This window comes from Schistocerca cancellata, chromosome 7 (genome assembly GCF_023864275.1).
Source record: "Schistocerca cancellata isolate TAMUIC-IGC-003103 chromosome 7, iqSchCanc2.1, whole genome shotgun sequence".
Lineage (NCBI taxonomy): Eukaryota > Metazoa > Arthropoda > Insecta > Orthoptera > Acrididae > Schistocerca > Schistocerca cancellata.
The window spans coordinates 595,163,721-595,189,539 of record NC_064632.1 but is presented as its reverse complement, the minus strand read 5'-3'; the positions used below and the strand labels follow the sequence as shown (position 1 = coordinate 595,189,539).

At 41.0% G+C, this 25,819-nt stretch overlaps 1 protein-coding gene across 2 annotated transcripts in view; it reads right to left on the bottom strand.

Moving 5' to 3' along the window:
- Positions 1–25,819, bottom strand: part of LOC126092283 (DNA polymerase lambda-like) — a 161,664-nt gene that overhangs the window by 103,852 nt on the left and 31,993 nt on the right. For both annotated transcript variants that reach the window (XM_049907800.1, XM_049907801.1), the window contains exons 2-4: positions 9,280–9,456; positions 9,031–9,210; positions 8,399–8,527 (exon numbers count right to left, since the gene is read on the bottom strand). In XM_049907800.1, the coding sequence (XP_049763757.1) occupies positions 8,399–8,527; positions 9,031–9,210; positions 9,280–9,456 (486 nt within the window). The remainder of the gene's footprint in view (positions 1–8,398; positions 8,528–9,030; positions 9,211–9,279; positions 9,457–25,819) is intronic.

Here is a 25,819-nt window from a genome sequence, read left to right as displayed (position 1 = left end):
TTTCATTTACTCTGTAGATAATTTCTTAATGAATATTACGGTCTTCCATGCAACTCAAATGACAGTCACAACACAAGTTTTATATGCTACAGCCACTTAAGAAATAAGATCACTGCATTCTTGTTTCCACTGCTATGAATCATACTGGCCATTATTTATTTGACTATATGGGCTACACTCTGATTCACATGTATATGACATGAACTAAGGGCATCACAAAACAATAAACAAGGATGGAAGTTAAAATGTTATTACATAGATAACAACACAAATGTTCGCAAATCACTTTTATTGTCTCAAAAAGCATTTATATATAAAATGCCATCCAGAAAATGTTTGGTGAGTGAGTGATATTTGGCAGACTTCCAGGATTGGATCTGAATTATCTTACTACATTTGCTAGATTTTTATGTGTAGCTTTGGTGAAACATTCAAACAATCCTTGCGTGATAAGTGACAGTAAGTTGGAAAATTACTTTATGAATACATTACAATGTCTCGTCATTTATGTTGTGGGAAACCTGCTTCTTTCTGTATTTACCTCTACTACAGAAATGGAAGAATGTTCACATTCTTGATGCCTCACTAGCAGTGACTGTTTAATTTTCAACAGCTTTTTGAGCCCACATTTTCTTTCATTATATGTGGTTTCCTGTACAGTAGCCTTTCTTGATTGGAACTTTATTTCTTTTCATAGCTTATAAGGTCTCCCTGGGGGTGTCCACATTTTGCAATCAATGTCGTGTTGTCTCTACATTCCTTTCTTATAGGGATAGTGCCAATTTTTTTTTTTTTTTTTTTTTTTTTTTTTTTTTTTTTTTTTTTTTTTTTGTGCGCACAACTTCAATGGTCATTAGCGCCCTGACTACTCTAATAATGCACCGCGAGGCACAAGTTGACAACAACAACTAAAAGGGAAAACACGATAAAAGACAGACTGACAGGCATAGGATTAAAAAACAGCATCATCAAATGTCCTTAGAGAGGTTTGTCAAATTGATAAAACGAAGAACACGAGCAGCTGCTCGTGGGTCATCCGCTAAAATGGCATCGAAAGTACTTGGCAGGTTAAGATCTAGACGCAGTGTGTTAAAATCTGGACAGGACAGTAAAATGTGTCGAACCGTCAGCAAGTGCCCACATGGGCAGAACGGCGCCGGCGCAGCCGTCAGCAGATGGCGATGGCTGAATCGGCAGTGTCCAATTCTTAACCGGGCCAAAACTACCTCCTCCCGCCGAGAAGGGCGTGAGGAGGACGTCCAAGCCACGGGAAGAGGTTTTAAGGCCCGAAGCTTGTTGTCTGTAAGTGCAGCCCAATCGGCATGCCACAGCGATTAAATGCGCCGACAAATGACCCTGCTAAAATCGGATGAAGGGACACAACAAGAAGCTGTCCGAGGCTGGAGGACCGCAGCTTTGGCCGCGGCATCTGCAGCTTCGTTCCCAGGGATACCGACATGGCCAGGAACCCACATAAAGCTAACCGGAGAACCGACGTCCACCAGCTGCTGAAGAGAGCGTTGGATCCGGTGTACGAAAGGGTGAACCGGGTACGGATCACTGAGGCTCTGGATGGCGCTCAGGGAGTCGGAGCAGATGACATAAGCAGAACGTCGGTGGCGGCAGATGTAAAGAACAGCCTGGTAGAGGGCAAAGAGCTCAGCTATGAAGACCGAACAATGGCCATGGAGCCGGTATTGGAAACTTTGTGCCCCGACAATAAAGGAACACCCGACCCCGTCATTGGTCTTAGAGCCATCTGTATAAATGAAAGTCATGTTGATGAACTTCGAACGAAGTTCCAAAAAACGGGAGTGGTGGACCGAACCGGGGGTAACCTCTTTTGGGAGCGAGCTGAGGTCAAGGTGAACGCGGACCTGAGCCTGGAGCCAAGGTGGCGTGTAGCTCTCGCCCACTCGAAAGGTTGCAGGGAGTGAAAAATTAAGGTGTTGAAGGAGGCGACAAAAGCGAACTCCAGGGGGTAGCAGGGCAGAGACATACAACCCGTATTGACGGTCGAGAGAGTCGTCAAAAAAGGAACGATAAGACAGATGGTCAGGCATTGACAGTAGCCGACAGGCATACCGACAAAGCAGTATATCGCGCCGGTAGGTGAGTGGCAATTCGCCAGCGTCAGCATGAAGACTCTCTACGGGACTAGTATAAAATGCTCCGATCGCAAGTCGTAAACCCCGATGTTGTATGGAGTTGAGGCGGCGTAAGATGGATGGCCGTGCAGAGGAGTATACGAAGCTCCCATAATCCAGCTTGGAGCGGACGATCGACCGATATAGACGAAGTAGGACGGTTCGATCCGCTCCCCACGACATACCACTGAGAACACGGAGGACTGGATAGTGCCAATGATAACAACCTCACAAAAAGTTTATAATTCATATAATTATAAAAAAGATGTATTGCCTACTCATACCATTGATATTATAAATGCTGAAGATGCTCCAGAAAAATGAATCAAGTCTGGTGATGAGCTTTTTACTTTTCATTACATTTAAGACAGAAACCCACAAATAACTGCAACAGTTATTGATGTATCATCTTCAGTTTGCAGTCAGTGCATTTGAGTACTATTAATAATTATGCTCTAGTACCCAAAACCTAGTTACAGAAATGTTAATAAGACTGAGTGACACATACTTTTGGTATTCCGAATATCAGCAACTGTGTCCTTGGGAGAGAATCTGTAGTCACTTTGCTGCTGCTCAAGGAACACATTGCTGGTATTCTTCTTGCTAGAAGTATAATTGAATCGTGGCAACATTGCTGGATATGTTTGGCAACTCTGTGAATGATGAGTTACCTCCTCGATGGCACAAAATCAACCTGCTAAATTCACTTGATATATTAGAAACACTTTCATTGAATAAACTGACTGAGCTGTACAATAGTGTGAAATAAGGTTATCAACTTATAGTTTTGAGTTCAGTTTAGTTGCAAATTCCATGTGGAGATTGAAACTAACCTTGTCTTTCACATTATTATTTAGCTGTTATTGCCACAAGTGGGGCAATAAGGGAAGCAATAATACAATGGCTCTTTGATAGCTCAGAAGTAACATGCTCGCCTGTGAAGCAAAGGCTGCTTTGGCTCATGTTTTGAGTCTCACTGACATCAGTTTTGTGACAGAGCTATAGCCAGGCAGATCTAAAATCAACATCAACAAGGAAATATTATTTATTTTACATGTGAACTACCACGTATCTATACTACTTAAGAGTGACACAGGGAAGCAAGTAACTGTAGATCATTTCAAAATCCAGTGTGAGTAATATCTTGCTAATTCATGCTGATACACGCTCATTCATGTTACAGATACTTTATGTTTTATTACAATATACTTTGGGTATATAGTTTTTGTGGTAGCATTTCATTTCTCTTAGTACAATGTCTAATCTAATAACATTTTCCATTACTTTACATCAGATACAAATTATTCATAAACAGACTATTCTTTCACACTGTCTAAAACAGTCTGACAATGCTCAGATAATTTACCAATTCCACACCTGTAGAATTCTACAGGTTAAAAATGTCATCAAACTACGTTTGAATTATATTTTCATCCAGAAAGGTACTTTCATGATGGTTTTTCGATAAGGAGTGAGAAAGGTAAACATTTGAGGGTGTAATATCAGAGGAATAAATGCATGAGAGATGACTTTAAAAAAAAACTCCTGGATAGTTTTGTTTGTGAAATCAACAGAGAGCATTATCTTATAGTAGCAACACAGGAAGCAGGTATGTAGGTTGTCATTCTTATCCTGCGAGCAAAAGGTGTGTTAGTTATTGGCAACAAACAACAGCTGTGATATGCACACTCCTGGGGAGGGGTTCTTGGTGCAAACACATTTTTGACCAACTCCATGCAAAATATTTAGTTCAGACTGACCTTTGCTCAAGTATATGTCTTTTGCTAGAGGTCAGTCATTCATTTCTTCTAATAAGTTAACATAAAGGCATCATCACACATCACCACCAGTAAATACATTGCACAGGAATTTTCAATGAGCAAATTGATGATGTTCAAGCAAAACTGCAGCAATAGTCATCCATTTGACTTTTGTTGCTTTGACTTAGTGCACTCAGTACTCGTGCTCCAGACTTATGAACCTTGACAACTGAATGCAAATTTTGCACAATGTTTAAATGATTGCAGTTCACTACGTATGCCTGTTATTGAGACTTCCCAAATGTGAAAAATTATTCATGCAAGAACTATCTTTTTTGAAAGAAAAAAATATTTTCCCAACATGTTTTCCGAAAAGGTCAACCCCACACAAGATATAAAGGTTCTGAGCTGCCTCTGTTACCTTCATCCCTTTAATAAACTCATAGCGAATAGTATGAATCAAATGTTACACCTTTTTTCACATAGTGCCATGCCACAATTGACTGGTTGCATGGCACCTGACTTTAGGCAGTAGATGGTGTGCTGCTGTAGAGTGAGGAAACTCTCGAGTATGAACTGTACTGATCTTGATGCAGCCACGAGCTGTCTGGGGGAATTGTTTTGCAATGCTTACCACTATACCATGAGCAGATACAGCACCATTAACAGTCCGTGAAGAGTGATAGCACTTGCTCCATACACTTCTGCATTGTGCAGTGCTGCCATATAGTGCATATGGCCAGACTTAGAATTTTAAGGGGCAGCCGGTTATATTTGCTGCCTTAAGTGAATGACCTCAACTTAAGTCTCTGCAGAGGTCAGCTGCCAGCTGGGTTTTATGTCTAAGACTGTACATAGAGAACAAGAATGGTTCTATCACATTTCCCTGGGGCACTCCTGACAATACCTTTGTCTCTGTAGAACACTCATCATCTAGTATAATGTACTAGGTTCTATCACTTAAAAAGTCTTTGAGACACTCACTCACATATCTAAGAACATATTTCATATACTACAACTTTTATTAAGAGTCTGCAGTGTGCCACGTGTCAAACACTTTGCAGATATCTAGAAATATGCAATCTGCCTGTTCTCTCCATCCAGAGAGCCGGCACACCATCAGTCTGTACCCTTGCCACGAAGTTTGTTGACCCGAGCACTGCAGAAAATAGTGGGAATGTCAATGATTGGCCCATCCTAAGAAGGGAAGTTTGAGTTGGAGATTGGGCATCATTTTTCGAAGAAAGACAGCAAAGTTGCTACTTGCTCTGGCTGGCACTGAAACTTTTCTGAGAGTGGGAGATTGTTGCCGATTGTTAATAATTTGCCGACTTCAAAAATTAGGAGATTGACCAGCTTTTTTCAGAGGATAGAGGGCAAGTTTCATCACGAGTTTTCCCACTGGGAAAATGACTAATAAACTTTATGATTGATAAGCAACTGCATTTTGAAAGAACTGGGAACAGAGAGGATTTTGCGGACACTGTGCATTCAGATTCTGGATGAGGAAATACAGGGATTTCAGAAGTATCAAGACTTAGCTTTGGACATGGGACTGGGGTGCAGTGATATGGAGGAGAGAGATATTTGGAGACTGTAATTTTCAGATGAGGCTCATATCCAGCACCTAAACGGCTGCCACATGTGACAAGGCAGCATATGCAGTTCACATTGCAGCAAAGAGGAAACATGGTAAGCTCTTGCTGCCAAGGCAAAGGGCAGCTGAGAGCAGTTAGGAACATGTATGTGTGTATTCATTAACTTAACGGGATCTTGTTTCAGTACTGTTCTAAGTAACCAGTGGCTCACTAATAATTCAGGCATTCTGGGCAGTAGGATGCAACATCCTTTAACCAAGATTAGGTTGAAGAAATGTCCCCTTCAGAATCACATATTTGTTTGTTTGATAAAATGTGAATAAACAGTCTGATGCTTCCTTCATCCAATGTCCACAGGTTTTAACAAACATTTCATTAAGTCTTTTCACGGTTGGTCGGTTTGCTTTGGGAGAGGGAACCAAATAGCGAGGTCATCGGTCCCATCCGATGAGGGAAGGATGGGAAGGAAGTCGACCGGGCCCTTTCAAAGAAACCATTCTGGTATTTGCTTGAAGTGATTTAGGGAAATCGTGGAAAACCTGGACCGAGATGGCTGGACATGGGTTTGAACTGTTACCCTCCCGGATGTGAGTCCAGTGTGCTAACCATTGTGCCACCTCGCTCGATTTGTCTTTTCATGATTGTATGTCATAATTTCCTTTATATTAGCAATCATAAGGAGTTAATTTTGTGCTTCTATCAAACCATGTTTTCACCCTTGATTGAACTTTTGCACATAATAAACCTGCGTCACTCTGTACCACTCTTTAAATTCAGTAGCTAGACAAACCCCTCCTCTACGCTCTTATTACTATTGCTTTTTATAATGACAATGCCCTAGATTCATTTGTTAGGACCATTAATTTTACTACATTTCCACTGCACAACAGCTTCTTGATTTCACATCTAAGTCTTGGGGAGTCACCTGCACATCAATAGCAGATCAGTGTGGCATCCACTTAACAGGCCACAAGGCCGGTGGGGTCTTACATGTTCCATGCTCATATAACTCTAGACTGAACTGCATTCATAAACTCTCAGTTTTATGGTCCAGAAGCCAATTTAAGGAAGCACTGAATGGTTATAATTAAACAGGCAGCATTCCAAGTGCTGCCAAGTGGGCTGCATACATCACAGGATAATGTAATAGTGTAGGTATGTTCATTAATCGGTGTACTTGCAGTATACGCTTACTGCCACCAGATGAAAATATGGTGCTGTAAGTAGTCAGGATGGGATGTGGGTGCAGGAAAAGAGGAGGAACAATCAAACACATGATAGTGGTGGAACTGGCACGTTTATTAGGATACGGTTACAAGTTACAACATGTGTTCAATATGACCACCTGATTCAGCAACATGCTGCATCCATAACACAGCATAGTCAACAGTCGTTCATACCGTATCCGGTGTAATAAGAGCCTATGTCAGCGTGTGCTGTCCTTCAGATCAGAAAGAGTGCAGATACATCCCTGATAGGCACAATCTTTCAGATATACCCAACACAGCACGTCACATGGATTTAAGTCAGAGGATCTGGAAGGTCGCACTTTCTGGAAACTGTCTAGAGATGATGCAATCGTTACCAAAGGTTTTTCGAAGCAACCTTTCACAAATGGTGTCGCACCACCTTGCATGAAAACAGTGGTGTGGACACAGCTGCATTCTTGCAAAGCTGGAATCATGTGCTGAACATGGAGATCCTTATAAAGTGCAGAAGTCACTGTATACTTAACAGGACCGCCAGCTGTCATCCCTAGAGGGACAATGAGAGAGAGAAGAGTGAAACCACACTACACAGTCACATAAACTCAGTGCAGTGCATGTTCCTGCATAGCATGTGGCAGAGTAGAACCTCATATGAGTCAGTTCTGTGCATTCATGGCACCATGCAGAGTAAAATGTGCCTTGTCCATCCAATGAAGATTACCCGACCACATTTTATCTCATTCATTTCCATGTGTGCCAAAAAACCAAGGGCAAAGTCACCACAATGTAGCCTGTCTTGAGGCTTCATTTAGTGCACATTCTGAATCATGTACGGATACCAGAGTAAAATGCAATGCAAAATTTATTGAGCTGTCGACCACGGGAGAGTCAATTCCTGTGATACAACTTGAGCACTAGGTGCAGAAATTGAGGAAGTGACAAACAGTATACTGACGCCAAAACAGGAAAAATTTCGCTTACTGACTGCTTACAGTACCATATTTTCACCTGGTAGGAGAAAAAAAAAAAAATTATTTTTTTCAGCATATACCACGAGCGCACAGATTAATGAACACTGCAGCACTCAGAACAGTGTCAGTTTAGTTATAACCATGCAGTATTTTTGGCTCATTTAGAAGTTAGGGGAACTTTGCATACAGAATCCTTTCTTGTTCTGTCTGTCATTTGACAATTTAGCTTGATGCGATTATGAAGACAAATGAGGTGGAGTATAGTTGTCATACTCTACCAACTTACTTTGTGGCCCACACAACTTCTAGAAATTTTTGCTTCACTTGTATTTTCCACAGTTCTGCAACGTTCAAAGATGATACATCAACAGGAAAGCACACACTCCTCTTAGATATCAAAACAAAAATTCACAGATGCACAATTTTGACATAAGAAGAAAGGTTCTCAAACAAGAATGGAAACACTGATGAAGAAGTTGTGACTTTGAAATGTACATTGGCATAGTCAAAATGCCACTGAAAACACATTTTTATAATATTTCATTATTACTATGTTTTCCAACGACTTTAGTTTCTAGAATACTAATTTCACATTAAGAGAACACTGCAATTAAAAAAAGAAAGTTACATAATAAAATTCTCTCTTCCAATATCACAGCAGCTGATCATAGTATTCTTTTAAAGAAAATAAGGCAGCTATTACAGAATGCTTACAATGTTTCCAATACATTCCACTTCTTCACGAGGGATTCTACACAGTAGCTCTTCAAAGTAATGAAGTCCTATTTTCTGTTGCTTTGACAGATTGGCCTTACAAGAAAGATCCTCTAAAGTCCGAAAACCCTGCAACGAAATTTTTTTAAAATGCACAACTATGTTTTATTTAAATAAAAGTGTTGCAATCAAAATACTGTTTAGTAAAGAAAATGTAATATTACGACTTGCATTAATTAACCCACTTACATACTAATAAAACAGAAGCTTGCAACTATATTCTGCACTTCATTACACCATGAAAAATGCTGTCATTAAAGCTACTGGCCTGTTTGAGTTCTGATCAGGAATCAACAACTTGTCAGAATACTTGGAAGCACATTATCAATCAATCATGTCAAGGAAACCTGATAGATCACAGCACTTGGTACCAATGTCAGAACCTGTCTTTCAAGGACTCTGCATTGTTCTAAATACAATAGCACTTTCAAAGTAAGTCACATGTTATGCAGCATATTGCATTATAACAATTAGATTCAGCTTCCTACACATTTCCATTATTTTTTATATTCATACTCACAGATCTAGTTACTAGGATTTTCTAATAACACAACTATGAACAGCAGCAGTACCTGTGCATACCAACTCTGTGCTGTTGCTGGTCCAACACCCCATATTTGTGTAAATAAACTGATAATTTTTGATTTTTCACTATTGCACACTTCATCAACTTTCTGAAGCTTTCCAGTTTCGATGATCTCCATAATTTTTTCTGCCATTTTCTTTCCAATTCCTGGCAAGGATATAGCTTCCTGTAAAATTAAATGTGTTATATGAGGTCCCCAACAGCATCTAGCAGCATCAGCTGTAAGTGTAATTACCTCATAGCTGTTAATGTTTTTCCCATGTGACTTAATAGAGGCAATTGCCTTATCATATCCATGTGCTCTCCATTGGTCTCCACAGCTTCTGAATGTGTTCGCCAATTTCTCTAACTCAGCAATAATATTCCCATTATACAACACCTCTTTATCATGTGTTTGTAAAGCAGCAAATTTCTGAAAAGTCATATAATACACATTAGGAAAATTTTATTCCAAATGCACTTTAAAAAACCACAATAGTCCTATTGTAATGGCAATAAAAGGTCTTAATTAAGAGTTAACAAAAGGAAAGTCTTATTTCAGGCAATGTTTCAAAAATAATTGGCTGAGGAAAATATCAAAATGATATGTGGGAACACTGATCCTGTAAACGTAGATTTAGCTGTGGCTCTCTTACTATGAAATAAACATGTGTAAACCTATTTGTCACTGATGTGACACGCACGTATAATGGATAACTCATGGTTACAAGTACTGTTGAGGTATCTTATTTGTAACCTATGCAATATGATCTTCATTATATATAGCCTAAAAACACGACATTCCACACTGCTACTAATATTCTGTTTTATTAGGAATGGTTCTAATACAGTGCTACCTTTCATGATGTCTTGTAAGCTGGACTACGGTAATTGATGTGGAAAGATAAGTGTTTACATGTCAATATGAAAGGAATGAATGAAGAACTAGAAACTGTGCATACTGGAAGAAGAAAAGACAGTAGCTCCAAATACAGATGCCCCTTCAAAGACTGCCATAGAAGAACTTGCTCCATTACCACAGATAAGAGGCATACATCAGCCTGCAGAATGGTTGGTGTTGTTTTTCTCTTATATACAATCAAAATTAATATCAAGCCATGGTTACTGTAACTGGATTACTGATGATTATATGACTAACACTAGCTTGTCAAAGGCATAATGTAACTCATCTTTCATTCAATTCAATTTAGCAAAATATTATTCTGCCATACTGCATAGCCACATAGCTTGCAACTATTATACATAATGGATTTAACAGATAGCAGACATTTGGAGTTGATACACTACTTACATACAAAATTGTGTAAAATGCCTTTCCAAAGCACTACCAGATGTAGAAGTGTGAAACTGGAATTTGGTTTACATGCCTGTTGTTTGAAACTGATAAACAATATTTTATTCAAAATAATCTCCATTGCTATTTATAAATTTCTCCCACCTCTCCAGCAGGCTATGAATGCCATGCCAAAAAAACAGTTCTTCTTTTGAAGCGAACTAGTCAGCAATCCATTTGCATATGAATTGAAGCATTGTTCAGCAAGAGTGTGATAATCAGACAGAGTCAAGTCTAGAGAATAAGCCACATGCCCTAGTATTTCCCAACTGACTGCCTCTCAATTGTTTCCCTGACTCGTTTCGCTGTGTTTGATGGGGTGTTATCATGGAGCACTATTGACTGTGCTGCCTTTTCCATATTCCAGTCATTTTTCATGTGATGCTTGATTTAAATTGATCACTTGCTGTTGGTAGCGATCAGTTTTAACATTTTCCCAGGTTTCAGCAGCTCATAATAGATGCCACCCTTCTGATCCCACCAAACACAGAGCATTGCCTTCTTTTCACAGCAGTTTGGTCTCACAGTGGATGTCGATGGTTTGCCTGTATTCAACCATGATTTACGATGCTTACAATTCTCAAAATACATCCTTTTTCATCACCTGTCACTATTTGATGGAAAAAAGATTTTCTTTTGTATCTGGCAAACAGCATTTCACAAGTGGCCTTTCGATTTCCTTGCTGTCTTTCATTCAGTTCATGAAGAACCCATTTTCCCACTTTTTGCACCTTTCCCATAGCTTTAAATCAAAGAGAAATGGCTTTCTGCATCACATTCAATTGTTCTGTGAGTTCCTGCTGAGTCTGAGTATCATCTTCGTCCAATAAAACCTGCAATTCATTGTCTTCAAAATTTTTCATTAGTTTTCTATGCTCATCATTTCTCATGTCAAAATCACCACTTTTGAATTTTTGAACCACTGTAAACACAGTAATTTCTCAAGAGTATGTCTGCCGAAAGCTTCAACAAACATTCGATGCAATTCTGCAGCAGTTTTCATCATATGATAACAGAAAACCAATGCTGTCTGCAAATCATAGTTTGCATGCGAAAAAAAACTACATGTTTCCATGTTGGAAACAGATACCAATATGTGGAACTTGGGTTACTGTGTATTGATATTCGTTGACAGCCATTACAGGAAACAGATGGCACTGCAGATGTGGCCTCACGGGCCCTACACTGACAGCTAGCACCATCTATAGTGAAATTCCGGATTCATACTTCTACATCTGGCATAGAGAGCGTGACAACTGCAGAAACTCATCAAATATAAAATCAGTCTTCAGCAAATTCCAAAACTGTTGGAGAAACTCTGCGAAGCTTAGTTCCTTCTGCAGTCACATAACACTGCTCTACAAACAGTGGGCTGCTGTTGTTGTTGTTGTGGTAGTAGTCTTCAGACCAAAGGCTGGTATGATGCAGCTCTTCCTGCTACTCTATCCTCTGCAAGCCTCTTCACCTCTGAGTAACTACTGCGACCTACGTACTTCTGAATCTGCTTACTGTATTCATCTCCCACTACAATTTTTACACCCCACACTTCTGTCCAGTACTAAATTGTTGATCTCTTAATATCTCAGAATGTGTCCTACTGACTGATCCCTTCTTCTAGTCAGATTGTGTCACAAATTTCTTTTCTCCCCAATTCCTTTCAGAACCTTCTTATTAGTTATGTGATCTATCCATCTAATCTTCAACATTCTTCAGTAACACCACATTTCAAAAACTTCTATTTTCTTCTTGTCTAAAATGTTTATCGTCCATATTTCATTCCACACATGGCTACACTCCACACAAATACTTTGAGAAAAGACTTTGTAACACTTAAAACTATACTTTATGTTAACCAATTTCTTTTTTTCAGAAATGTTTTTCTTTCCATTACCAGTCTACATTTTATATCCTTTCCACTGCGATTATCATCAGTTATTTTGCTTTCCAAATAGCAAAACTTATCTACTATTTTCAAATAGCACAACTCATCTACTATTTTAAGTTTCTCATTTCCTAATCTACTTCCCTCGGCATCATCTGTTTTAATTCGATTACATTTCATTTTTCTCATTTTGCTTTTGTTGATGTTTATCTTATATCCTTCTTTCAATCCAATGTTCATTCCGTTCAGCTGCTCTTCCCAGTCCTTCGCTGTCTCTGTCAAAATTACAGTGTTATCAGCAAACCTCAAAGTTTTTATTCTTCTTCCTGGACTTTAAATCCTCATCAAAATTTTTATTTTGCTTCCTTTATTTCTTGCTCAATATACAGACTGGATAACATCAGGGATAGGCTACAACCCTGTCTCACTATCTTCTCAACCACTGCTTCCCTTTCGTGCCCCTTGACTCTTAGAGATGCCATCTGGTTTATATACTTTACTCCTGCCACCTTTAGAAGTTGAAAGAGACTATTCCAGTCAACATTATCAAAAACTTTCTTGCTATAAAAGTAGGTGTGCCTTTCCTTAATCTATCTTGTATGAGAAGTTGTAGGGTCAATATTGCCTCACGTGTTCCTATATTTCTCTGTAATCCAAAATGATCTTCCCCAAGGTCAGCTTCTACCAGTTTTTCCATTCTTCTGTAAAGAATGTGTGTTAGTATTTTGCAACCATGACTTGTTAAACAGATAATTTGGTAATTTTCACACCTGTCAGCACCTGCTTTCTTTGGAATTGAATTATTATATTCTTCTTGAACTCTGAGGGTATTTCATCCGTCTCATATATCTTACTCAGCAGATGGAAGAGAGTTGTTATGGCTGGCTCTCCCAACTGCAAACAACACATTGCTTACCACTCACTGGTGCCGTTCCTAACCTGGATTACAAGAGTGCATTTACGACCAATTTTCATCCAACTATACTTTTTTAAAGCCTCGTCCCCTTCACTCTCGCTTCAGTTCCAAATACACTCCTGGAAATGGAAAAAAGAACACATTGACACCGGTGTGTCAGACCCACCATACTTGCTCCGTACACTGTGAGAGGGCTGTACAAGCAATGATCACACGCACGGCACAGCGGACACACCAGGAACCGCGGTGTTGGCCGTCGAATGGCGCTAGCTGCGCAGCATTTGTGCACCGCCGCCGTCAGTGTCAGCCAGTTTGCCGTGGCATACGGAGCTCCATCGCAGTCTTTAACACTGGTAGCATGCCGCGACAGCGTGGACGTGAATCGTATGTGCAGTTGACGTACTTTGAGCGAGGGCGTATAGTGGGCATGCGGGAGGCCGGGTGGACGTACCGCCGAATTGCTCAACACGTGGGGCGTGAGGTCTCCACAGTACATCGATGTTGTCGCCAGTGGTCGGCGGAAGGTGCACGTGCCCGTCGACCTGGGACCGGACCTCAGCGACGCACAGATGCACGCCAAGACCATAGGATCCTACGCAGTGCCGTAGGGGACCGCACCGCCACTTCCCAGCAAATTAGGGACACTGTTGCTCCTGGGGTATCGGCGAGGACCATTCGCAACCGTCTCCATGAAGCTGGGCTACGGTCCCGCACACCGTTAGGCCGTCTTCCGCTCACGCCCAAACATCGTGCAGCCCGCCTCCAGTGGTGTCGCGACAGGCGTGAATGGAGGGACGAATGGAGACGTGTTGTCTTCAGCGATGAGAGTCGCTTCTGCCTTGGTGCCAATGATGGTCGTATGCGTGTTTGGCGCCGTGCAGGTGAGCGCCACAATCAGGACTGCATACGACCGAGGCACACAGGGCCAACACCCGGCATCATGGTGTGGGGAGCGATCTCCTACACTGGCCGTACACCACTGGTGATCGTCGAGGGGACACTGAATAGGGCACGGTACATCCAAACCGTCATCTAACCCATCGTTCTACCATTCCTAGACCGGCAAGGGAACTTGCTGTTCCAACAGGACAATGCACGTCCGCATGTATCCCGTGCCACCCAACGTGCTCTAGAAGGTGTAAGTCAACTACCCTGGCCAGCAAGATCTCCGGATCTGTCCCCCATTGAGCATGTTTGGGACTGGATGAAGCGTCGTCTCACGCGGTCTGCACGTCCAGCACGAACGCTGGTCCAACTGAGGCGCCAGGTGGAAATGGCATGGCAAGCCGTTCCACAGGACTACATCCAGCATCTCTACGATCATCTCCATGGGAGAATAGCAGCCTGCATTACTGCGAAAGGTGGATATACACTGTACTAGTGCCGACATTGTGCATGCTCTGTTGCCTGTGACTATGTGCCTGTGGTTCTGTCAGTGTGATCATGTGATGTATATGACCCCAGGAATATGTCAATAAAGTTTCCCCTTCCTGGGACAATGAATTCACGGTGTTCTTATTTCAATTTCCAGGAGTGTACTTACTATTTCACCACCAAAGATACTGTCACCATTCCACTTCTGTGTTGTGACACACCCTCAGCATTCCACTGCTCGACTGTTTAGTTATTTACTATATGTCACAACACATGGCATAATTACACACATATAAAACAATGGTAATAATGAAAATCAGATAAATTATATGTAGTTCATACCGCTGAATTTAGTATCCTAATACAGCCAACAGGATACAAGTTCAGTATCAAGTAGTCTTTTGCATTACCCAGATACAATGTTAAAGTAGACACCTGCACATCGTGTTATGCGGTATGGGGTGTCTTGCAACAACTACGAAATGGATTGGGCACTCTTCGCCATTTGAAACGATAGTGTCTGCATACTCCATGGTTCACATGGATTCTATTTGCTGTTTTCCATGTACAGTGGGGCAAATCAAAGACTACTGGTTTATTGCGGGTGTTGAGATTTTGTATTACTGGTGGTTTTTTCTGGATCCATATTTGCTCCCATTTGAAGTATTATATATACTATATATCAAATCCTTCATCAAGAAGTCCTGCCACGGTTTTTACTGCTGGTTGTCTGGATTTTGTCCTGTTATTTTCAACTCTTCACCACAGTATCCTGTCAGTCCGCATCTGATATCCCTACTCAACAACTTAGCTGTGCTTCATACCAGTTCTTACACTCAGTCTTTTTTTTTTTTAACAAAGTGTAATACTAAACTGCTGCAGTCCAAGTTTGTAGTCCTACGTACCATTAAAGTTCAAGGAGTCCAGTGGATAGCTTCTATACTTCTAATTTTAAAAGGACTATTATCTCCCCCCCACCTCCCCCTCAAGAATAATCTGGACATCAACCGTTGCGGTTTCGACATAAAGAAGCTAATAAAGACCAAATTTGGAGAAAAATAGCAAGAAATATTGAAGAAATATGTGTTGCCAGGGGCAACAGCAGTAAATTGTTACAGAACAACAAGGCTTATAAAGGGGAACATGTTATTCAGTGTCATTGAAGAAATGGTTAAAATATGAAAGAAGAAGATATCTAATGATGTTTTTGTGAGAAAAGGAAGAAATCTCACAAAAGCAAATGATACATAAAGTGATTGAATACAATAACTGAGTCCACTGCAACAGACTGTGTGTGTGTGTGTGTGTGTGTGTGTGTGTGTGTGTGTGTGTGTGTGTGTGTCAGAAAATACAAATACAAGGCACACACATAGATTATTCTGCATTATGATGTGGAAGAATCTTGGTGAGTTTGTAGCAGCCAACTGACATCACATCAGCTGATCCACAAGACTCACTGTCTAAAGCGACGGGCAGTCACGGGACCCCAAGTATTCACAGCATGTGGGGATAGCTGTACAACATAATGTAGCTGCAAAGCAGTCACAGTTCATCCAAAGCACGCTGTTTTGTCAGTGGGTGAGTTGCGATTATTACAGTTTTAAGCACTATTTCTTTGTGTTGTGGTAAAAGGAGACTAGAACAACTAGCTAGTAATGTGGCCAGGAAGCAATAAGACTAATTACTAATTAGCAGTATACGCCTGTGTGGTCCAGGAAAATGGCCGTGGAAGCACAAGGAACAGATATGAAAACTTAATTTGCAAAATTGGAGGAGATTTTTAAGACCCAAGAGGATAGCACTGAAGCAATTCAGAGGTGGGCTGCTAGATTTGTTAGCAGTAGGTTCACGTAACATGTAAGTGTTATGGAGATGCTACAGGAATTCAAATGGGATTTCCTGGATGGAACACTATTGAGGAAATTTAGAGAATCAGCATTTGAAGCTGGCTGCTGAACGATTCTACTGCCGCCAACATACATTGCACATAAGGATCACAAAGATAAGATATGAGAAGTTGGGACTCATACGGAGGCATACAGATAGTCAAGTTTCCCTCGCTCTATTCGCGAGCAGAACAGGAAAGGAAATGTCTAGTGGTGGTACAGGCTACCCTCCGCCATGCATCATATGGTGGCTTGTAGAGTATCTATGTGGTTGAAGATAGTATTAATAAGAATATAAAAGACAGGAATGACAGGATTAGTAATGAATTCTCATTAGTATGAGACAGTAATAGTAAGAACAGTAATGAGTTATCAGAAATGCAGTACAGTATAATCAACTTACAAAGAAATAACAATGAATTAAGAGGGGAGCTTAAACTCAATATTCAGGAAGCTCACAAGCTTCTGCAGTCAGATCCTGAAAATATGGTACGTAGTAAACTCACTGCTTTGAAAGAGGAGATTCATGCAGAAATTGTGCAGCAGTGTGACTTAGTAAGTAAGGACTTACATGAACATATTAAAGTGCTGCATAAAACATAGATAATGTCTGTGAGCTTACAGAAAAGGAATGTAAAATTGTGAAGGGTCAAACCTCAGAAGCAAAAGGCAGTAGTGAATTATTAGATGAGAGAGGAAATGGGGACACTGCTCACACCAGATGATTACTGGAGGAAATAGTACAGTCATTGGTAGGTCAAAAAACTTCAAGAGTAGGCAGAAAATTTGAGTCATGTCAAACTTTCCAGGGAAGAGATCAATGAGTTGAAATGGTTGTGGGATGAGTTGGCTAAAACACACCATGGATTTAAAGAAAGTCAGTGCATGGGACAAGCTAGTGTCACAAGTACACTGTTGGAAGAATTGTAATTAGGGAACGGCAATCTATATAAACATTTTCCAAAATTCAAACACTACTTACTTCTTAAGGGTATTTTCGATATCTTTACCACCTAAGTGGGAAGATTTGGAAAAGATAGACTTTGCTTTAAGTTATTTTGTGGGTGACGCTGTCAAGTGGGGAAATGCTCATTCAGAAGAATTTGCATCTTGCAACTTCCAAGAAAATTTTAAATGACAATATTGGTCTCAAGGTATAAAGAAGAAATTAACATTAGAATTGCTTGGGCCTAAATATTACGATTGTTTACGGGGCAGCTTTAAGAAGCACACAGAATGACATATTACTTGATCAAAATACTTAGCAACTGTCCGACATCATCAGGTGGTTGAACCTCGCTGATGGCTAGGTACTACTGACGAGATCCGAATGTCAACGCCGCTGTATATAGAGCACGTGCGTGAGGATTGCGCAGGCGCAGGAACCACGCATGTGCAAAAATTTGCAGATAGATGGTGCCAGACTCAAACACCCTCTGCCGGAAAACACAGAGTGGCCGTTCTGCGCGTACGCTGACGCTGTGTTTACTAACATGCTGCCAAAGTTGTGACGGGTCTATTATCGAAAGCTCTTTGCTGTTAAATCACGACGAGAAAGCAAAGAGCATTCGATAATAGACCTGTCAAACTTTGGCAGCATGTTAGTAAACACAGCATCAGTGCACGCGCAGAACGGGCGCTCTATGTTTCCCGGCAGAGGGCATTTGAGTCTGGCACCATCTATCTGCAAATTTTTGCGCATACGTGGTTCCCGCGCCTGCGCAATCTTCACGCGCGTGCTTTATATACAGTGGCATCGACATGCGGATCTTGTCAGTCGCACCTAGCCACCAGCGAGGTTCAACCACCTGATGGTGTCGAACAGTTGCTCCGAGGATATATGTGGGATTTGCACAAGGTCATCCAGACTATTCACAACAGTAAATGAGTTACTATCCACTACAGAAAGTTTATATGCAATGAATAGTGAGAGAGGGAATAACTTTCTTTCATTTATTGAAATTTTCCTCTAGACAAAGGCTTCCCTCCAACATTACAAATACCTGGAAATTATTACACCTGTTACATACGATCTTAATTTATCTCCTCAGGATGTCCTTCTGGGTGTTTCGCTCTTGCTTGTCTTCTTCTTCTGCAGCAAGTCATCTCATTGTTAATCATACATTTTGGAGCCAGGTGGTCATAGGGCATCCTCTTCTGTTCTTTCCCTCCAGTTCCCATTCTGGGATCACTTTTGGAATTTTGGCTTCCTCTGTTCTTATACGCCCATATCATTGCAACTTCCTTCTATCCATCAGTCATGTATTCTTTCTCTTACTTCGATCCACTTTATTATTTCATTGTTTCTTACTATCTCTTTGCTAGAAATTCTTGCTGATCTTCTCCAGAAGTCCATTTCTACTTCTTGAAGTTTTTTTGTGTGTTTCAGATTAGTAGACCAAGCCTCCACTCCATATATAACTACGCTCTCTAGTATCGATTTATGTATGGTTTTTTTGGTTCAGTTTATTATATTTCTGCTCCATAGGATTGAGTTGAGCATCCCAATGACCTTTCTTCCACTGCTAATTCTTTTATTAATTTCTACTTCTGATTTTTCCTCCATCTCTAAAATGATCCCAAACAACAGAAAGTATTGACCTTCTTAATTTTCTTTACCTCTATGTACAAGTCATCTGGATCATTAGTGAGATATTCTATTTTCTGCCAATTAATCTTCAGTCCCAAGTTTCTGTATTCCATTGCTAATTGGTTACAATGTGTAATTTGCATCATGCCTGTCTTGTGCTACAACTACTTGATCATCAGCAAATAGTAGGTGATGTAAATAAACTCCATCTATAATTTCTAGCACCTTCCCTTTGCATTTACAAGAACATGTCTTAAGACTGGTATCTATATAGATTTTAAATAATGTTGGTGACATGGGGCAACCTTGTAACAGACCCTTGCTTGTTCTAGATTTCTCTGAAAATGTACCACTAATTTTCACTTGACATATGTTAGTTTCATATATGTCTCGTATTGTTTTAATTAAAGGGACCTTTATGTTTGCCATCTGAAATGCTCTCCAAAGTAGTTTTCTCGGGAGTTTATCATATGCTTTTTCTAAATCTTTGAAAATTAGTCCTATGTTTTTTGATTTTTTCCATGTTTCTCTAACAAGGGAACCTCCCCATCGCATGTAGAACATTTGTTAAAAATGTTTAGTTGACCTGAAGGGGAAGAATTAACTACAAGTGATGCACAGAGGCAAGCAGAGGATAATCTACAATATAAAGCATGAGAACATCTGCGGCTAAAGAATAGTATCAACCAGGTACTAGAATTCAAAATTGGTGGTACAGTTTTAATGTGTGATCATTATTTAAGCTCTACTATTAAAAGAAAGACAAGTAATTTTTTTTCCTAAATACATAGGACCACATCAGGTAAATGGTATACCACATCCTTAAGCACTGTTCTTAGTAGAGCCAGAAAGTCGTACAGAAAGGGAATTATATAATGTAGAAATGGAGAAATTATTTCAGCCCAGAATATAACTAGCTAATATACATCAATATGACATCACTATAAATAATTTTAATTGTTATTTGTTTGGAATAAATACATAAATCAGTCAAGATAAAAATACTCAGGAAGAAATTTTCTTGACGGTGATATGTAAAGGAAAATAAATGACACAGTGGAAAATAAATGACACAGTATTGAGAACTCAAAGGTTAATGAACACACACACACACAAACAAACAAACAATCAATGGATGTCAAGCTAACACTGAAGAGATGTTGGGCAGTGGTGAGTCCTGAAGGGAAACAGTACCTGAGTACTCATTACTAGGGTAATGGAAGGATATGATGTACCTTGTTATTGTAGGGTATGCAGTTGTGTTGGGTAGGTTACCCCCGCCCCCCCTCCCCTCCCCCTGATGAGTACCTATACCACATTCAGGTGGACTTGCTGGAGGGATGGCCCCATTCATATTTTCTGTTGATGAGTGAAGGAGGTAGAGGGGTACACTGGATTTTGAGTAAACAGTGGAAAGAGTACTGGTTTCGAGTAAACAGTGGAAAGAGTACTGGTTTCTGGAAAGATCGAAAAAAGAATAATTTGAAAGGAAATGAAATGGCAAATGCCTGAAATAAGGCAAAAAAGAAAAGTAATAAATAATTTATGCGATTTAGCTATTCTCAGCTTCATCAGTGGGATACTGTCACATTCTGAGGTTTGATCCTTATAGTTGGTTACTATAGGATAATCTTTAAAGAAGTGCTAAAGCACAAGCACATTCCTGAGTTCTAGAAATAAGTAATGTAAGGCAAAAATTATATGTGTTTGTTAGCAATCTAGAGATAAGAAATGATTAGAAACTGTAAAATTGTATAATGAAGAACCTGGGTGAAAGATTGGATTCTTGAGTAATAATACAAATTTTAAACAGTAAAAGTAATTTATTTAACAATGAAGGTAATAGGAAATTTCTTTACAGGAAGTGCAGAAATTATGCAAGGTTTCTTTTTTGTTTCTTTAGGTTATGGTTTTAGGGTGCAAAACAGCTATGGTCATAAGCACCCATTCTGTGGCTTGGTGAAGTGTAAAAACGAATTCAAATCAGCAGCAATGAGAGCGAAACTCAAGGAGGAGGGAAACTAAAAATGGAAGAAAATCTTAGAAAAGTGCTATTCAAACGGAAGATATATGAGGCAACAGCTGTAAACAGGCGTGTAGCAGATTAATATAGGGGCACTGAAGTAAAAGGTATCTCACCATTCATGACTGAGAGCAGTGGGGACAAAGCGGGGGAGGATCACCACTTAAAAGATGTTGATGGCTAAAAAGACAGTGCCCAGTCTGGAGTCTAGTTAAAATTACCTCCACCCGACGAAGAGACCGAGAGGAAGAGGTCCAAGCACAGGGAAGAGGTTTTATGTCCAATAATTTATCATCCTGAAGTGCAGACCAATGTGTGTGCCATAAAAGAGCAACATGACCACATAAAACGCCCTGTAAATCGGCAAAGGGAACCATGTGAACAGTGGGGCCAAGGAAGAGAGACAGCAGCCTTTGCTGCTATATCGGCCGCCTCATTTCCGCGTATACCAGCATTCCGTGGGATCCAGAGGAATGCCACAGAGATGCTCCCCAAGTGGAGCATGTGGAGGCAGTCCTGAATCCGATGGACCAGAGGGCGGATGGGATAGATAGCTTGGAGGTTGAGAAGAGAGCTGAGTGAATCCGAGCATATAATATACTGTATCCACTGTTGGTGATGGGTGTATTGAACAGCCTGGAGAGCTCTTCCGCTACCTGTTTCTTTGGGAGAAAGGCTGGTGGGTAATCAGAGCTTGAAATCTCAGAGAAGTTTTGACCCAATGAGTTAGAGATTGTGACTGCATCCACCAAGGTATCCTGCATAACAGTTAGCCCAGAGGTCGGGGGAAAACTGGATGTGCTGGATATCCATCAGATTCAACTCCAAACAACTGATGAGGGAGTGAAGGTATTAAAGGAGCTGATAAAGAAATCCCAGCTTGCCTTCTTGCTATTGTATATGATGCGACAGCATCGTACACATAACTGCTGATAGTGGATACAGTTGGCCAATGTAGGATGATGGCAGAAAACGTGCATATTGCATCACGGCATGCCATGTTCCACCAAGGAACTGAGGGCGCTGGGGAAAAGGAGAAGTACGAGGTGTTGAATGTTCCACATCTGTAAGAATAACTTTCATAACATGAGTGACCTGATCGTCGATGCTAGAAAACTGACAGTCATCAAATGTAGCTAAACAGGAGAAAAGTGTCCAAACGGCTTGGGAAAACTTCCAGCATCTTGAGCGCACAAATGGCAGTTGTGGCTGGAATTGAAAGACACACGGAAAATGGTCACTGAAGTGTGTATCAACATGAGCGAACCATTCGAAGTGCTGAGCTAGTCGACCAGTACCGTGCGCAAGGTCCAAATGAATGAAGGTTGACGTGGAGGCAGACAAAAATGTAGGTTCCCCAGTGCTGAGGCATACAAGATCCACTTGGTGGAAGAGGTCAATCAAGAGGAAGCCTCTCGGACAAGGACACAGAAATCCCCAAAGCAGGTGGTGGGCATTGAAGTCCCCAACCAGCAAATAGAGAGTTGGAAGCTGACCAAGGAGATGAAGGAGATCGGCTCCTGCCATTGGTGTGGACGATAAGAGCAGGTGAATCCAGAAAGGGAAAGACGTACAGTGACAGCTTGGAAGTAACTGTGTAAGTGGATTGGGTGATAATGGATAGTATCATGGAGAAAAATCACAAGTCCCCCATGTGCCAGAATGCCAGCAACAGAGGGAAGATCAAACTGGACTGATTGGAAATGAGGGAAGACAAAGCAATCATGGGGGTGTAGCCTTGTTTCCTGAAGACAGAAGATGACTGGGGACTAAGATCATAAGAGGATCGACAGCTCATCCCGATTACAGCGAATTCTGTGGATATTCCAATGGATAATTGACATAGGGTGGACAAAAAAAGAAAAAATCTCACCAAAGTTGCTGTCAACTCAGCGACTGCTGAGAGCCGGTGGCTGATGGCATGGAAGGGCATTCAGCCAGAGGCAGAAGATCCTGATCCATAGGTTGTTTGGGGGCAGCTCCTGTTTGCCAGTGATCGGCTGGTTGATCAGCTGCCAGTGATGTCTCTTGGCGACATGGAAGACAGCCAAGGGCGGCAACTGCTGCGTGGCACTGTAGAAGAGACACACTGTGGTGGAGAAGGAGAAGAACTGTTTTTCTTATGAGTCTTCTTTGAAGCAGGGTGCTGAGACTAAGGAGGAGTTGAGGGTTGTGAGGTCTGGGTACGTAAAAAATCTTCACGAATAGGCTCTTTTTTGTAAGAGCCGGGTGTCTGATTTTGGGGCCTGTGATTTAGTAGGAGCCGATGAAGATTGAGCCTTAGAGTGAGTGGGTGATAGTGGGAAGGTTAAACGGGCGATCTTTGGGCTGGCCGATCTGACGACTATGAAGCTAAAGGTAATATCGTAAGTCTGTGTGGGTACTCCTTAGTAGGTCAAGGAGAGGCAAGGACAGCACTATATTTACCCACCGGCAGCACAGTAGGCTTTTTACTGGCGAATAACTTACAAGCAGCAAATGCAGACACCTTTTCCTTCACTCAGATTTCCTGAATAATTCATTCATCTTTAAAAATAGGGCAAGGCAGACACCTTTTTCATTACTCAGATTTCCTGAATAATTCATTCATCTTTAAAAATAGGGCAATCTCTAAAGGAAGCAGTGTGGTCGCCAATACAGTTGATGCAATGAGGGATGGAAGTGGACAATCACCCTCAAGGGGAACCCTGCCACAGGTAATTCATTTGGCCATATTGGAACACGACTGGCTCATATGATTAAACCTCTGACACTGATAACAACACTTAGGGTTGTCAATGTAAGAGCAAACTGAAATTATCTCATATCCTGCTTTAATGTTTAATGGAAGTTGAACTCTGTGAAATGTCAAGAAGAGAGTGTGTGTCGGTACCAAGTCCTTTTCAATCCTTTTCATTATTTGAAGTACAGCCATTACTCCCTGATCAGATGATCAGACAGGTAATTTTGAATGTCCTCATTTCATAATCTGTTGAATGATCTTGTGCGCAATGAGTTTAAAGTATTGTGTGCTTCCACCTGGACAGGGAAGGTGTGCAGCAGTGCAGTTCGAAGTAATTTTTGTGCCTGGACGGCACTGTCTGTTTCTAACAACAATATGCCACTTCATAACTGGAGCAAGACTTTACAGGACTTGCAATTGTATCGACACCTTTCTGAATAATGAAAGGGTTGACTGTTGAGAAGTCTGGACCTTCATCAGATCAAGAAACAGCTAGGAACTTTGGTACTGATGGAAGAATTTCCTAGTGGAGACTCTCTCTGAGGGCACTCCTGCCTTAGGTGGTTGTCAACACCTCAGATCACACCTCCAGAGAAACGGACCCAGGGACCAATCGGCATGTTCGGAAGGTACCAGCTCAGGTATATCACCCCTTCCTGGGCCTGGCCTTTTGCTAGGGGGTATGTACATGTCCTACTTGTCTACCCGGGGTGGGGAATTACACGTTACCCCATCACCAGCTATGCATGGGAATGTGTGGGTCAGCCTTCAGACAGGCACATGGAGGAAAGAAAGAAAAAGGGAGGAACAAAGAAAAGGCAAGAAGAGAAGAATTCTCAAGTGCCGGAGAAGAAATTAAGTGGAAGAGTCAAGGAAAAGAAGGACAAAATATGGACAGATACTTTACATTGTATAGATAAAAGAAGATAAACCACTTCATTCATTCACAAGCATCCATCTCCAGATGTAGGCGCAAAACATACTGCCAAAGAGAGGCAGAAGGGGAAGGGAAGGGTCGGAGGGGGAGGGAAGGGTCAGAGAAGGGTTGGAGGGGGAGGGAAGGGTCAGAGGGGGAGGGAAGGCTGTGGAAATGAAATTATGCTGCCCAGAAAGGAAAGAGTTGCACTAGCTAGGGGTCCGCACTCACCACGCACATATCCAGAAAACAGTTGTGGACCCCCTGCGGAAATCATGCAAGGTATTGTAGTACGGACAATATCTTCCATTCGAGTTGGGAGTATGTAGTGTAACATGACATTTCATTAGGAAATACAATGGTACAATCTTAAGCTCTTCGAGAAATGGAAGGTAGTTACATGAATAGACAGAGAAAAAACTAATGTTTTAAGTTAACTAAGCTACAGTGGAGCAAAATACTGTCATCAGGCTTCTGTTTATGCAGAGCCATGAATATACACAGAAGTTGCACCTCCAGTGGGCATGAGTGGTGAATGGACATTGTCACTTTCTGTGGGACATATTATTCTGTGCAGCCACTGATGGGAGGTGTTATGGTGGCCCACCAAGGAATAACTAAAGAACTTGAATTAGAAATGAACATTATTTAAAATGTAATGTATTTGACTTACTCTAGTGTATACAGACCAGAGAGGAGGAAGAGCCTGGTGCTCTTTGTAAAGTACACTCTATAAATGGTTAATCTGACAATATATGGTTGAAATGACAGAACTCTGGTTATGAATGCTTTATGCTATTTGAGGAGAGAAATGAGCTCTTTTTCCAGCTGATTCACCAAATCTTCATGCTAGAGAGGCTAAGCACAATGAAGAAGATTATTAGCTGGGACTGAATAGCAAGACCAGCTCTACAAGTTAAATTTATAGGTGACTGTAATTTCCAGAAGATCTTAGCAAACAATTGTGTGCTTTTCTGGAAGAACATATGTAACTGGTAGGTTTGACGTCTCCCTGCAAGCAGTAGACATATGACAAACATTACAAGCTGCTGGCATGAAATACCACTATGGGTCCATGGATCTAAGTGGGTAATTCTTTTATGCACATATGCATCATATGTATCTACATCTAC